Source organism: Mustelus asterias, chromosome 25, assembly GCF_964213995.1.
Source record: "Mustelus asterias chromosome 25, sMusAst1.hap1.1, whole genome shotgun sequence".
Taxonomy (NCBI): Eukaryota; Metazoa; Chordata; class Chondrichthyes; order Carcharhiniformes; family Triakidae; genus Mustelus; species Mustelus asterias.
In genome coordinates this window covers 870,223-884,285 of record NC_135825.1, presented here as the reverse complement: position 1 = coordinate 884,285, position 14,063 = coordinate 870,223, and the positions used below count along the sequence as shown (strand labels likewise).

The 14,063-nt window shown below is 48.7% G+C and overlaps 1 protein-coding gene across 1 annotated transcript in view; it reads right to left on the bottom strand.

The window, feature by feature from the left end:
- Positions 1 to 239: 239 nt before the first annotated feature.
- prok1 (prokineticin 1) overlaps positions 240 to 14,063 on the bottom strand; it is a 36,518-nt gene continuing 22,694 nt past the window's right edge. The window contains exons 2-3 of the mRNA XM_078241925.1: positions 4,511 to 4,636; positions 240 to 1,084 (exon numbers count right to left, since the gene is read on the bottom strand). Coding sequence (XP_078098051.1) covers positions 962 to 1,084; positions 4,511 to 4,636 — 249 coding nt within the window. The 3' untranslated portion in view covers positions 240 to 961. The remainder of the gene's footprint in view (positions 1,085 to 4,510; positions 4,637 to 14,063) is intronic.

Sequence of the window (14,063 nt, the reverse complement as noted above, 5' to 3'; positions counted from 1 at the left end):
ATGCCGGGAGGAGCAGTGGGAATAAGATGAATTCCCAAATTTACAAATAGCGCTCGCAGAGGGTGCTGCAGAGGGCGCCCCCAGAGGGCGCTGCAGAGGGCGCTCCAAGGGGGCCCTCGCAGAGGGCGCTCGCAAAGACGCTCCCAGAGGGTCCATTCCTTGCAGGAGGCAGTCCGATGAAGGATGTGTGTAGTGAGCTTTACAAAGATAACAGTCGCTGTTTGTGCTGCTGAGTTTATTGTCACTGCGGAAGCTGAACAATCAGAAAATGAGAATTCCCTTTGGAAATGGCATCATCAACACGAGAACAAGGTGTCATTCCGTGACCGAATCAGTGGAACTGCAACAAACAGCCACTCCCCAGGTAGCAGCAGAATAATCCCAACATCATTAAAGGGACAGGCCCAGTGAGTGCTGCCCACGTTAAAGGGACAGGCCCAGTGAGTGCTGCCTGCATTAAAGGGACAGGCCCAGTGAGTGCTGCCTGCATTAAAGGGACAGGCCCAGTGAGTGCTGCCCGCGTTAAAGGGACAGGCCCAGTGAGTGCTGCCTGCATTAAAGGGACAGGCCCAGTGAGTGCTGCCTGCATTAAAGGGACAGGCCCAGTGAGTGCTGCCTGCATTAAAGGGACAGGCCCAGTGAGTGCTGCCTCCATTAAAGGGACAGGCCCAGTGAGTGCTGCCCACGTTAAAGGGACAGGCCCAGTGAGTGCTGCCCACGTTAAAGGGACAGGCCCAATGAGTGCTGCCCACATTAAAGGGACAGGCAGTGTGAGTGCTGCCCACATTAAAGGGACAGGCCCAATGAGTGCTGCCCACATTAAAGGGACAGGCAAAGTGAGTGCTGCCCACATTACAGAATGGAGAACGCTGTGGTCAGTTGCTGAGATGTGTGGCCAGTGTGACTGTCACTGGGTGTCTCTGGCCTCCCAGATGGCGATGGCCACACAGTGACCACACTCTCAATGTAAGTTCATGTTTTTAAAGTTGGAGGTGCAGCGAAAGCTGCTGTCCCAGGATCGGGAGCAGAGCAGGTACGGCAAACATGGGCAGATGTGATGCTGCCGCTTTCCAACGAATGGGACCTGCAGGAGAAAAGAGAAGCAAAAATCAACAAATTCAACGTCCAAAGAGATTTCACACCAACAACAGACAGGAAATCATCAGCCTGCGATTGGAAACTGGAAATCAGAGAGAGCATTCCACCCACAAAACAGCCGCACTGAAAACTGTTCTGATACCCACCCCTCTCCCACTCCTGGGACACTGATCCCCCCTGCAGGACCCCGGGATACTCACGCCCCCACCCCGGGGTCTCTTACCCCAGGACACTAAAGCCAGGCTCCTACACTGAAACAATCCGCAGGACACGGAGCTGGACACCGGAGATCACAGCAAGAAGTCATCACCATCGTTCAGTTTGCAAATTCACTCAAGCACAAGCTCCAACTCATGGGATTTACTCAGTGGGAACCAACACAGTCCATGGGTCAGTACTGAGGGAGTGCCACACTGTCAGAGGGTCAGTACTGAGGGAGTGCCGCACTGTCAGAGGATCAGTACTGAGGGAGTGCCGCACTGTCAGAGGGTCAGTGCTGAGGGAGTGCCACACTGTCAGAGGGTCAGTACTGAGGGAGTGCTGCACTGTCAGAGGATCAGTACCGAGGGAGTGCTGCACTGTCAGAGGGTCAGTACTGAGGGAGTGCCGCACTGTCAGAGGGTCAGTACTGAGGGAGTGCTGCACTGACAGAGGGTCAGTACTGAGGGAGTGCCGCACTGTCAGAGGGTCAGTGCTGAGGGAGTGGTGCATTGTCAAAGGGTCAGTACTGAGGGAGTGCTGCATTGTCAGAGGGTCAGTGCTGAGGGAGTGCCGCGCTGTCAGAGGGTCAGTACTGAGGGGGCGCCACACTGTCAGAGGGTCAGTACTGAGGGAGTGCCACAGTGTCAGAGGGTCAGTACTGAGGGAGTGCCACACTGTCAGAGGGTCAGTGCTGAGGGAGTGCTGCACTGTCAGAGGGTCAGTACTGAGGGAGTGCTGCACTGTCAGAGGGTCTGTACTGAGGGAGTGGTGCACTGTCAGAGGGTCAGTGCGGAGTGAGTGCTGCACTGTCAGAAGGTCAGTACTGAGGGAGTGCCGCACTGTCAGAGGATCAGTACTGACGGAGTGCTGCACTGTCAGAGGGTCAGTACTGAGGGAGTGCCGCACTGTCAGCGGGTCAGTACTGAGAGAGTGCTGCCCTGTCAGAGGGTCTGTACTGAGGGAGTGCTGCACTGTCAGAGGGTCAGTACTGAGGGAGTGCCGCACTGTCAGAGGGTCTGTACTGAGGGAGTGCCGCACTGTCAGAGGGTCTGTACTGAGGGAGTGCCGCACTGTCAGAGGGTCTGTACTGAGGGAGTGCCGCACTGTCAGAGGGTCTGTACTGAGGGAGTGCCGCACTGTCAGAGGGTCAGTACTGAGGGAGTGCCGCACTGTCAGAGGGTCTGTACTGAGGGAGTGCCGCACTGTCAGAGGGTCTGTACTGACGGAGTGCCGCACTGTCAGAGGGTCTGTACTGAGGGAGTGCCGCACTGTCAGAGGGTCTGTACTGACGGAGTGCCGCACTGTCAGAGGGTCAGTACTGAGGGAGTGCCGCACTGTCAGAGGGTCAGTACTGAGGGAGTGCTATACTGTCCATGGGTCAGTGGGTCAGTGGCTGTGAATGAATTGGGTAAATCCCCGTCACACCTGCAATGATTCCCACAACATGCGGAATCAGATATTCTGATGGACCATTCAGGTCGAAATTCCGATCTTAGGGAGGAGGGAGAGGAAACTGCACACATCTTTCATCAGGGATATCGCACGCGACCAAACTGCAGCCTTAGAATTCCTGAATGTGACAAGGGGACAATTAACAAAGACCTCTTGAGAAATGTCCTCGCTGTGTTCCTGTGTGTTTTACTGATCAGTGGTGGGTTCCCAAATCGTGCAGCAGAGAATGTTCCTGTCTGTTGTAACTGAGATTAGCTGGTCAGTTGTATTCCAATGTTTCTCTGAGAATTTCCTACCCTATTGGTGACGTATTAATGACCTGGATCTTCTCAAAAGGATTAAGATTAGTGAAGAGAGACTCCTTTATTTCCCCAGCTAGATCACTCACGTAACAAGCTCAATAAACACATCAACAACAAGCCTTAATATCTTAGACATTCGAGTGTTCTCTAGCTTGGAGATTTCTTTCCTGCATCTGGAAAGGTGGAGACCTGTTTTCTGAGCGGAAAATTCTCTTATGAGTTTGTGAAACAAACTGGCAGCTGTTTGTGTTTAAAGAGGGTGCCATGCCACAGGCTGGATGCCAAGTCAATGCACGGGGAGTCCAAGTGAGTCACCTGTCTGACTTTTTATTAATATCATTGTGGGAAATTCTGAGTGAGCTCCTGTCTATGACAGTGAGGCAACAACACACCTCAGTCTCTGGAAAATGGCCATGTTAGAAGCCCTTTAACCCTGTAAAGCTGCCCTTGCAATGAAACATTGCTGCAAGGAAATGATTAACATCGATTGCTGAAACACACGGGCGGGGTGGGTTAATTACAGAACAATTTTTTTCAAAATTCATTCATGGGTTGTAGGGTTTGCTGTCTAGACCAGCGCTTATTGCCCATCCCTAATTGTCCTTGAGAAGATATTGGATGAGCTGTTTTCTTGAACCGCTGCTGTATGTGTGGTGTAGGTGCATCCACAATGCTGTTTGGAGGGAGTTCCAGGATTTTGACCCAGCGACAGTGAAGGAACGGCGATATATTTCCAAGTCAGGATGGTGACTGACTCGGAGGGGAAATTGCAGGTGGTGGTTTTCCCAGAATTCCCTTGTCCTTCAAGATGGTGGCAGTTATGGGTTTGGAAGCTGCTACCTAAGGGGTCTTGGTGAGTTCATCTTGTAGATGGTGCACACGGCTGCCACTGTGCGGTGATGTTGGAGGTCTTAAATGTTTGTTGATGGGGTGCCAATCAAGCGAGGCTATTTTATCCTGGATGGTGTCAAGCTTTTAGAGTGTTGTTGGAGCTGCACCCACCCAGGCAAGGGAAGAGTATCCTTGTAGATTGTGGACAGACTTGGGGTGGGGGGATGGGGGGATGGCAGGATGGGGGAGTGGTTAGGTGGTGGGTTATTCACTATAGTATTTCCAGCCTCTCACCTGCTCTGGTAGCCACAGTATTTATATGATCAGTCCAGTTCAGTTTCTGGTCACTGGTGACCCCCAGGATGTTGAAAGTAATTGCTGGAAATATTGGGACTCAGGTAGCAATGGGACCCTGCACATGGTGGATATTGGAGCTGTTGCCTTACATCTGACCCTGAAATGGAACAATTTAGTTACTTGGAGCAGCCCATTGGCAGGCTGGGGGTCAGTGTGGCTCAGCATTTACTCTGGGAAGACCCAACATTCTCCTCTTGTCAAGTCCCATCAGATGGGACTGGACTGTGTGAATCCTAACACAATGTACAAGTGACACAGCAGATTCCAACCTTGCGACTGAAGGGATGGCACTTGTCCCCTTCCTGTCCTTGTGGGGTGCACATTCGGAGTCCCCGCAACCACAGACTGACAGCACAACAGGACCCTGGGCCGCACTGCATATCCCGATCACAGGCCTGGTGAGAGAAAGAGGGAGGGAGTTAATGAGAAGTACTCAAATCTCAGGTTAATGCTGCAGAGAGGTTTGAAAAATAAGACCAGTTGAAATGCTTAAAATCTACAATTCCTTTTCTGTTTGATTATCCTAGAAGAAGAAAAAATCAAAGAAACGTTCTGACCTGAAGAAAAACTCAAGATGCAAAGCTGCAGGAGGAAACTGCCAGAGAAAAGATCCAAAGAAAGACTTGGAAGCTGAAGGCAGAAATTAAATTTCTCATTGAAACAGGAACCTCCATTGAATGGCGTGGAAGTCCAGCTTCTATACCCAGAGTTTGCAGAGTCAGCAGACCGAGTAGGGGTCAGCGAAAAATTTAAAAGTTCTGGACAACACAAGTCCTGAAAAAGGTTAACTGCAGGAGTGCTCAGAGATTGCTGTTGGAACCGCACACTGAGAAACGCGATTTCTGAGTGGGGGCCAGAGTGCGTGGCAGCCGAGCTCACTCTGAACAAGGAAAAATATTGATGAATATTACGTTGGACTAAATAACAGCATTAAAAACTGAATAAAAGCTGGGATCCAGCACTTCCAAAACCTGAGAACATTGCGCTAAAACAGCGAAGACTCAAATAGATTATCCAGGCTGTGATTGTTAAAAAGATTCACACTCAGAGATCCCAAGTGCCATTACTGTGGGAACCCGCCAAAATCAGTAACCGCGGGAAAACTGTTTGTGTCGAAGCAGACAGCAATGCCACCTTGGATTTTTGGAAACCTCTTAAAGCTGAACCTGCAATTTAAAAATGTTAACAATGGATCAGAAATCCACCCTCATGATCAGTTTGGACTTATTCAAGGCACAGATTGAGATGATGGCACAGTGGTATTGTTACTGGACTAGCAATCCAGAGACCTGGGGTAAAGCTCTGGAGACCTGGGTTTGAATCCCCCACAGCAGATGGTGAAATTTGACTTAAATAAAAATCTATTATTTACAAAGTTTAATAATAACCATGAAACCATTGCCAATTGCTGTAAAAACCCATCTCGTTCCCTGATGCCCTCTAAGGAAGGAAATCTGCCATCCTTACCCGGTCTGGCCTACATGTGACTCCAGACCCACAGCAATGTGGTTGACTTTTAACTGCCCTCTGAAATGACTGAGCGAAACATTCCAGTCAAGGACAATAAGGAATGGGCAACAAATGCTGGCAGAGTCTTTGATGCCCACATCCCTTGGAGCGGCACGGTGGCGCAGTGGTTAGCACTGCTGCCTCACAGCGCCAGGGACCCGGGTTCAATTCCCAGCTTGGGTCACTGTCTGTGTGGAGTCTGCATGTTCTCCCCGTGGCTGCGTGGGTTTCCTCCGGGTGCTCTGGTTTCCTCCCACACTCCAATGATGTGCGGTTTAGGTGGATTTACCATGCTAAATGCCCCTTAGTGTCAGGGGGACTAGCTAGGGTAAATATGTGGGGTTACAGGGATAAGGCCTGGGTGGGGTTGTGGTCGGTGCAGGCTCGACGGGCCAAATGGCCTCTTTCTGTACTGTAGGGATTCGATGATTCTATGAAAGACTTTTTAAAACTTTGTGGAAAGAGATCTTTCAGATAAATAGAGCCATAAATTCCAACTAGTGGTGAAAAATCATGGCCAATTGAAGAGACAAAAGCACTTTTCTGTCTGGAAAACTTTGCTCAAATGTCTGCTGTCTGGAGTTACCTGAAGGCTGCAGCAAAGAGACCCATCGACACCAGCACAGTGACCCCAGGAAACTCAGAGAGACCACACCAGCAGGTAAAGGGCCAAATGAAACTGACAGGCCAGGGAGAAGGTAAGTGGAGGGGGGAGCGGGGGAGAGTCCGGTCAGGTTACAGGGGGAGGATAGCAGACATCAAGGGAATGAAAGGGCTGGACATCGGGTTGGGGGGGGGGGGGGGGGGGGGGGGGGTGGTCTGGGATCTGGTTGCAGGGAGGACATGATAGTTCAGAGGGACTGAGAGTCAGGCCAGTGGGTTTGTGAGCGGGTAGTTACTTGTGGCTGGAGTCAAGGGATGGAGGAAGTTGGATCGGGGTGTCAGGGAGGTGGGTTTGGAATACCCTGGGGTGGGGGGGGGGGGTGCAGAGGGGGTAATTAGTTGGGGGAAGTGTGTCCGGAATATGGGATGTGTACCATGTGGGGGCTCCATTAGGGTCTTTAAAAAATTGCTCTGGAGCTTTTAGTTCTTCTCTCTCAGAGTAACGATGAGGGTAAAACCGGCAGAATCATTTAAGTCACTTTGTCGGATGGTCCCCAGAGCAGTGCAATTGTCCAGGGGAAGTTAGCACTTTGGACAACTGCTGGGTAAACCCTTTCGTGGAAACCTCCCAAAGAGTTTCCCCGGAATGCTCCCTAAATCTGACACTCGGGAGCCAGGAAGTTATGGGCCATGATTGTTTTGAGTCTGGGTGAGAGGACAGGATTGAACAGGTTAACATGCTGCTTTATTCTGTAGGTCCAATCGTCGACAATATAATAGCAAGACAAGGAATCAGCCAATCATCTGTAAAATTCGATGAAGTTCTAAACTTGTTCAATGCTTATTTTCTATGCTAAATTGTGTCAGAGGGACTAGGAGGGTAAATACATGGATAAGGGGAAGGGGCCTGGGTGGGATTGCTGTCGGTGCAGGTTCAATGGGCTGAATGGCATTCTCCTGCACTGTCGGGATTCTATTCTATAAGAAGAAACAAAGGACACAGGAAAATCAGACAAGACCCCAGATAGGGAGCAACTCTCAAAAGATCTGTAAGTGGGCGGGGGGGAGCTGGGGGGGCGGGGCGGGGGGGGGAGGTGGGTGGGGAGAAGGGGGAAGCACTGGGAAACCCGGGCGAATGGCGAGCATTGAGAAACCCCAGAGAGGGGGCAGAAATGAAAACCCTGAAGGGGGTGTTTGGGAAACCTCCCCCCTTGAGGATAACGGAAGACCCTCAGTGACTAATTGAGGAGTTGAAGGCAGCAAGACTCAGTTGCGCCCCATCCCATTGTATTGGAATGAAAAGCTTCTTGGAAGTATTAGCAAAAAACTACAAGCAGGTGATAAAGTTGTCGTCAGTCAGAAAGTAAGATAAGTCACAGCAAAGGAAGAAGTAAGAGTGAAGAGAGAACAGTTGGAAAAATTTCACCAAGAAATACAGCAAATCGAAAAGGAGGGAGAAGTTTGTAACCCAAATCTAAAGGAGAAACAACACAGTAATCTCCAAGCTCGGAAACCTATTGGGGCGAGTGAGAAACAATACAACATCCACCAGCCCGTGGTAAGGGAACTGGAGTTAGAGCAGGAAGATGTGAATAAAGGATAAAAAGAGTTGAGAGAAAAAGCACACAGAACTAAGCAACAAAGGTTACAGCATGGAACTGGAGAAAGGGCAAGGATGTCCCATTGTAATGGATGCTTTCGGTTTGTGATCAGTGAGAGATCTGCTCGTCTCAGAGTGAGACACATCAGAGATTTCATCCCGGGCGCTCAGGACATCCTGAGTCATCGACAAGAGTCACCATGCTGTTGAAGCAGAAATCGGAGCAGAGCCTATCATTCACCAGAGCCAGATAGGAATCCTTGCAGCAATCCAATCGAATGATCAAACTGCACTGTGTGGAATACACCAATGAGCTGGAGACATTGGCATTCTGCAGAGAGGCAGAAACTGTCCGGGGTACGAGGGTGTCAAGGAGGATTTAACAATGGTCGGACCCAAAGAGGAGGCGCCTTAAAATTGTCACGTCATCTTCAGGGACTTCCGATGAATATCAGGATAAATGAGAAACCAAGTGCAGGAGATGGAGCTGGAATTGGCTCAAATCAAACTGCAACTCACAGAGGCTGAGGAGAAGGCAGAAGATTGGTTGATACAGAAGGTGAAAGGGAGAGATTGGAGAATGAAGCCACCCAGTTGGAGAAGTTGTGCCGGAGAGAATGAGACAAAGCAGCAGTTCAGGCAGAGAAGGAAACTGAGGTTACACACCAGAGACTGCTGAAAAGTTCACACTAATGGAAAAGAACAAAATCCAGTATGATAAAATGATCAGCCTTTATCACCACCATTTACACTCCCTTTGTCTAAACCGTTCCTTTCAATTACAGCACCCCCCACACCCCTGCCCCCTGCCCCCCCCCCCCACTCCCCACCCCCCCCCCCACCCTGACAGTATAAATCTTGTCCGATTTTCCTTGTCTTTAGCTCTGACGACGGGTCATCCAGACTTGAAACGTTGGCTCTATTCTCTCTCTCCACAGATGCTGCCAGACCTGCTGAGATTTTCCAGCATTTCTGTTTTGGTTTCAGATTCCAGTATTCCCAGTCATTTGCATTTATGATAAAAATATCGATGGAAAGATGCAAAGAAAAATGCTCAAAATAGACAAAACTTTCCACAGGATGTAATTATCAAAAATAGAATACGATGATCAATTCCTTCGCAAGTGACAGGCCGAGTTTGTGAATGAGCTGTCAAGACACAAGGCTGTGTTGTTTTGTGATGTTGGTACCTGCAGGCATTGTAACGTGTGTGAAAGAGAAAAGGATCAACAGAGGACTGGAGAGTGACACCGTCCGCAGTATGTAGTCCTTGGTCACACAGTCTAGGACAGAACTGGGAAAGCAGCAAGCCTGTTCGGCAGAGTCCCACGAATCTTCATGGCGTGATTCTCTCATCGCGCTGCGCTGCTTTTGTAGTCATGGTGTGGAGGTGCCGGCGTTGGACTGGGGTAAACACAGTAAGAAGTTTAACAACACCAGGTTAAAGTCCAACAGGTTTATTTGGTAGCAAAAGCCACACAAGCTTTCGGAGCTGCAAGCCCCTTCTTCAGGTGAGTGAAGGCTCACCTGAAGAAGGGGCTTGCAGCTCCGAAAGCTTGTGTGGCTTTTGCTACCAAATAAACCTGTTGGACTTTAACCTGGTGTTGTTAAACTTCTTACTCTGCTTTTGTAGCGCAGCGGGTCGGGAGACTCGAGTGGAAGCCGTTTCGCCGGCACCCCATTGGACGCCTCGGACTCCACGCGGCTCTGCAGCCGGATTTCCAGTGCCATCAGCTCCGTGGCGCAGAGCTGTATCATCTATTTAAATTCGCCTTTGAATCTGTTTTAAATATCATTAGCGGGCCCGGGACTGAATTCTCCAGGTCCGCCAGTCTCTCCCCGCCTTCTCCCCCCAGGACAGGTTCACTCCAGCAGGGTTTACAATAGCTTCCCACTAGCGGGGAGCTGACAACCTGAGCCTGCTGGAGTGAAAGTGATAACATCACACTTTTCCAAAATGCATTCCATCTGCCACTTCTTTGCCCACTCTCCTAACCTGTCCAAGTCCTTCTGCAGCCACCCTGCTTCCTCAATACAATCTGTGCCTCTGCATATCTTTGTATCGTCTGCAAACTTAGCAACAGCGCCTTCAGTTCCTTCCTCCAAATCGTTAATGTATATTGTGAAAAGTTGTGGTCCCAGCACCGACCCCTGAGGCACACCACTAGTCACCAGCTGCCATCCTGAAAAAGACCCTTTATCCCCACTCTCTGCCTTCAGTCAGTCAGCCAATCCTCTATCCATGCCAGGATCTTACCCTTAACACCACGAGCTTTTGAACCTATTTAACAGTCTCCTATGTGGCACCTTCTCAAAGGCCTTCTGGAAATCTAAATAAATCACATCCACTGGTTCTCCTTTATCTAACTTCCTTGTTACCTCCTCAAAGAACTCTAACAGATTTATCAGACATGACCTCCCCTTGACGAAGCCATGCTGACTCAGTCATATTTTATCATGTACTTCCAAGTACTCCGCGATCTCATAGAGTCATAGAGGTTTACAGCATGGAAACAGGCCCTTCGGCCCAACTTGTCCATGCCGCCCTTTTTTTTTAAAACCCCTAAGCTAATACCAATTGCCCGCATTTGGCCCACATCCCTCTATACCCATCGTACCCATGTAACTATCTAAATGCTTTTTAAAAGATAAAATTGTACCCACCTCTACTACTACCTCTGGCAGCTTGTTCCAGACACTCACCACCCTGTGTGTGAAACAATTGCCCCTCTGGACACTTTTGTATCTCTCCCCTCTCACCTTAAACCTATGCCCTCTAGTTTTAGACTCCCCTACCTTTGGGAAAAGATACTGACTATCTAGCTGATCTATGCCCCTCATTCTTTTATAGACCTCTATGAGATCATCCCTCAGCCTCCTACGCTCCAGAGAAAAAAGTCCCAGTCTATTCAGCCTCTCCTTATAACTCAATCCATCAAGTCCCAGTAGCATCCTAGTAGATCATTTCTGCACTCTTTCTAGTTTAATAATATCCTTTCTATAATAGGGTGACCAGAATTGCACACAGTATTCCAAGTGTGGCCTTACCAATGTTTTGTACAACTTCAACAAGACGTCCCAACTCCTGTATTCAATGTTCTGACCGATGAAACCAAGCATGCCGAATGCCTTCTTCACCACTCTGTCCACCTGTGACTCCACTTTCAAGGAGCTATGAACATGTACCCCTAGATCTCTTTGTTCTGTACTCTCACCAACTCCCAACCATTAACTGAGTAAGTCCTGCCCTGGTTCAATCTACCAAAATGCATCACCTCGCATTTGTCTAAATTAAACTCCATCTGCCATTCGTCAGCCCACTGCCCCAATTGATCAAGATCCCATTGCAATTGGAGATAACTTTTTTCACTGTCCACTATGCCACCAATCTTGGTGTCATCTGCAAACTTACTAACCATGCCTCCTATATTCTCATCCAAATCATTAATATAAATGACAAATAACAGTGGGCCCAGCACTGATCCCTGAGGCACACCGCTAGTCACAGGCCTCCAGTTTGAAAAACAACTCGCTACAACCACCCTCTGGCTTATGTCAAGAAGCCAATTTTGTATCCATTTAGATACCTCACCCTGTATCTCGTGAGATTTAACTTTATGCAACAACCTACCATGCGCTACCTTGTCAAAGGCCTTGCTAAAGTCCATGTAGACAACATTAACTGCACTGCCCTCATCTACCTTCTTGGTTCCCCTTCAAAAAACTCAATCAAATTTGTGAGACATGATTTTCCACTCACAAAGCCATGCTGACTGTCCCTAATCAGTACTTGTGTCTCTAAATGCCTGTAGATCCTGTCTCTCAAAATATCTTCCAACAATTTACCCACCACAGATGCGAGGCTCACTGGCCTGTAGTTCCCAGGCTTTTCCCTGCAGCCCTTTTTAAACAAAGGCACAACATTTGCCACTCTCCAATCTTCAGGCACCTCACCTGTGACTATCGATGATTCAAATATCTCGGCCAGGGGACCCGCAATTTCCTCCCTAGCCTCCCACAACGTCCTGGGATATACTTCATCAGGTCCTGGGGATTTTTCTACCTTGATGCGCTTTAAGACTTCCAGCACCTCCTTCTTTGTAATATGTACACACCTCAAGACATCACTATTTATTTCCCCAAGTTCCCTAACATCCATGCTTTTCTCAACAGTAAATACTGATGAGAAATATTCATTTAGGATTTCACCCATCTCTTGTGGATCCGCACATAGATGACCTTGTTGATCCTTAAGAGGCCCGACTCTCTCCCTTGTTACTCTTTTGCCCTTTATGTGTTTGTAGAAGCTCTTTGGATTCTCCTTTGCCTTATCTGCCAAAACAATTTCGTGTCCCCTTTTTGCCCTCCTGATTTCTCTCTTAACTCTACTCCTACACCCGCTATACTCCTCAAGAGATTCACTTGATCCCAGCTGCCTATGCATGTCATCTGCCTCTTTCTTCTTCTTGACCAGGGCCTCATCTTTAATAATAGAAACATAGAAACCCTACAGTACAGAAAGAGGCCATTCGGCCCATCGAGTCCGCATCGACCACAATCCCACCCAGGCCCTACCCCCATATCCCTACATATTTACCCATTAATCCCTCTAACCTACGCATTTCAGGACACTAAGGGCAATTTTTACCACGGTCAATCAACCTAACCCGCACATTTTTGGACTGTGGGAGGAAACCGGAGCACCCAGAGGAAACCCACGCAAACACGAGGAGAATGTGCAACCTCCACACAGTGACCCAAGCCGGGAATCGAACCCAGGTCCCTGGAGCTGTGAAGTAGCAGTGCTAACCACTGTGCTACCGTGCCGCCCAATGGACTCTAAAATCTTGCCAATGAGCGAAGTCAGGCTAACCGCCCTATAATTTTCCGTCTGCTGCCTCCTTCCGTCCCTTCTTAAACAGCGGTGTTACATTAGCCACTTTCCAATCCTCTGGTGCCCTCCCTGCCTCCAGTGATTCCTGAAAGATCATCACCGATGCCTCCACAATTTTCTCAGCTATCTCTTTTAGAGTCCTCGAGTGTAGTCCATCCGGTCCAGGTGATTTATTCACCTTCAGATCTTTCAGTTTCCCCAGAACCTTCTCCTTAGTGATGGCCATTACACTCACCTGTGCCCCCTGACTCTCCTGGAGCTCTGGCATCCCACTGGTGTCTTCCACCATGAAGACTGTTGCAAAGTAACTATTCAGTTCCTCTGCCAATGCTTTGTTTCCTATTATTACTTCTCCAGTCTCATTTTCCAGTGGTCCAATGGCTATTTTTGCCTCTCTCATACCTTCTATATATTGAAAAACACTATTCCTATCTTCTTTTATATTACTAGCGAGCTTACACTCATATTTCATCCTCTCCCCCATTATTGCTTTTTTATTGTCCTCTGCTTGCTTTTAAAGACTTCCCAATCCTCTGGCTTCCCACTAATCCTTGCCACTTTCATCCTCCAGTGGGAATGGGCCTCACTCACTGATTTTCAGCGTGATTCATGCTGGGGCACTCTGTAGAGGCTCATTTTAAAACTCCCCCTGAAAAAAACCAGTGTGATTTACTCCAGTTTTTACGTGAATTCAGCACTTAGAATTTTTTTGGGAGAGTCACCCCCCCATATTTGGAACTGTGCATAGTTTAAACCTCCTGGTAGATGGAGTTAAATACAAGCCTCCGGAACTCATCTTTGGACAATTGTTACACCGATTTACAAATGTCGAACCTGTGTGCATAATGTGTATTTAGAATGTGGCTTTGAGTAAATTGACTTTAACAATTGTATAAAAAGGTAAAGGGGGAGGGATGTAGTGATTGTGGGGGTCTGTCTCTAAGATAGCACAGCAGAAGAGGGTCACCTGACTTGAGGGACAGGTCATACCAGAGGGTGGAGTCCTCTCGTGCAGAATCATCGGGAGTAGTAAGCATGTAAGAACTGGGACTCTGCCCCAAGGCAGCCATGGCTGAAATCGCCTGTACCCGATTTCTGTTTATCAATAATTATCTGTTCTTCCTAAAGGAGACTGAAGTGTCGTGACATCGCCCGAGGGGTGTCACACTATTACCAGTCCGCTTGGTTGGTACACAATCCCTTGGGAACACTTCCT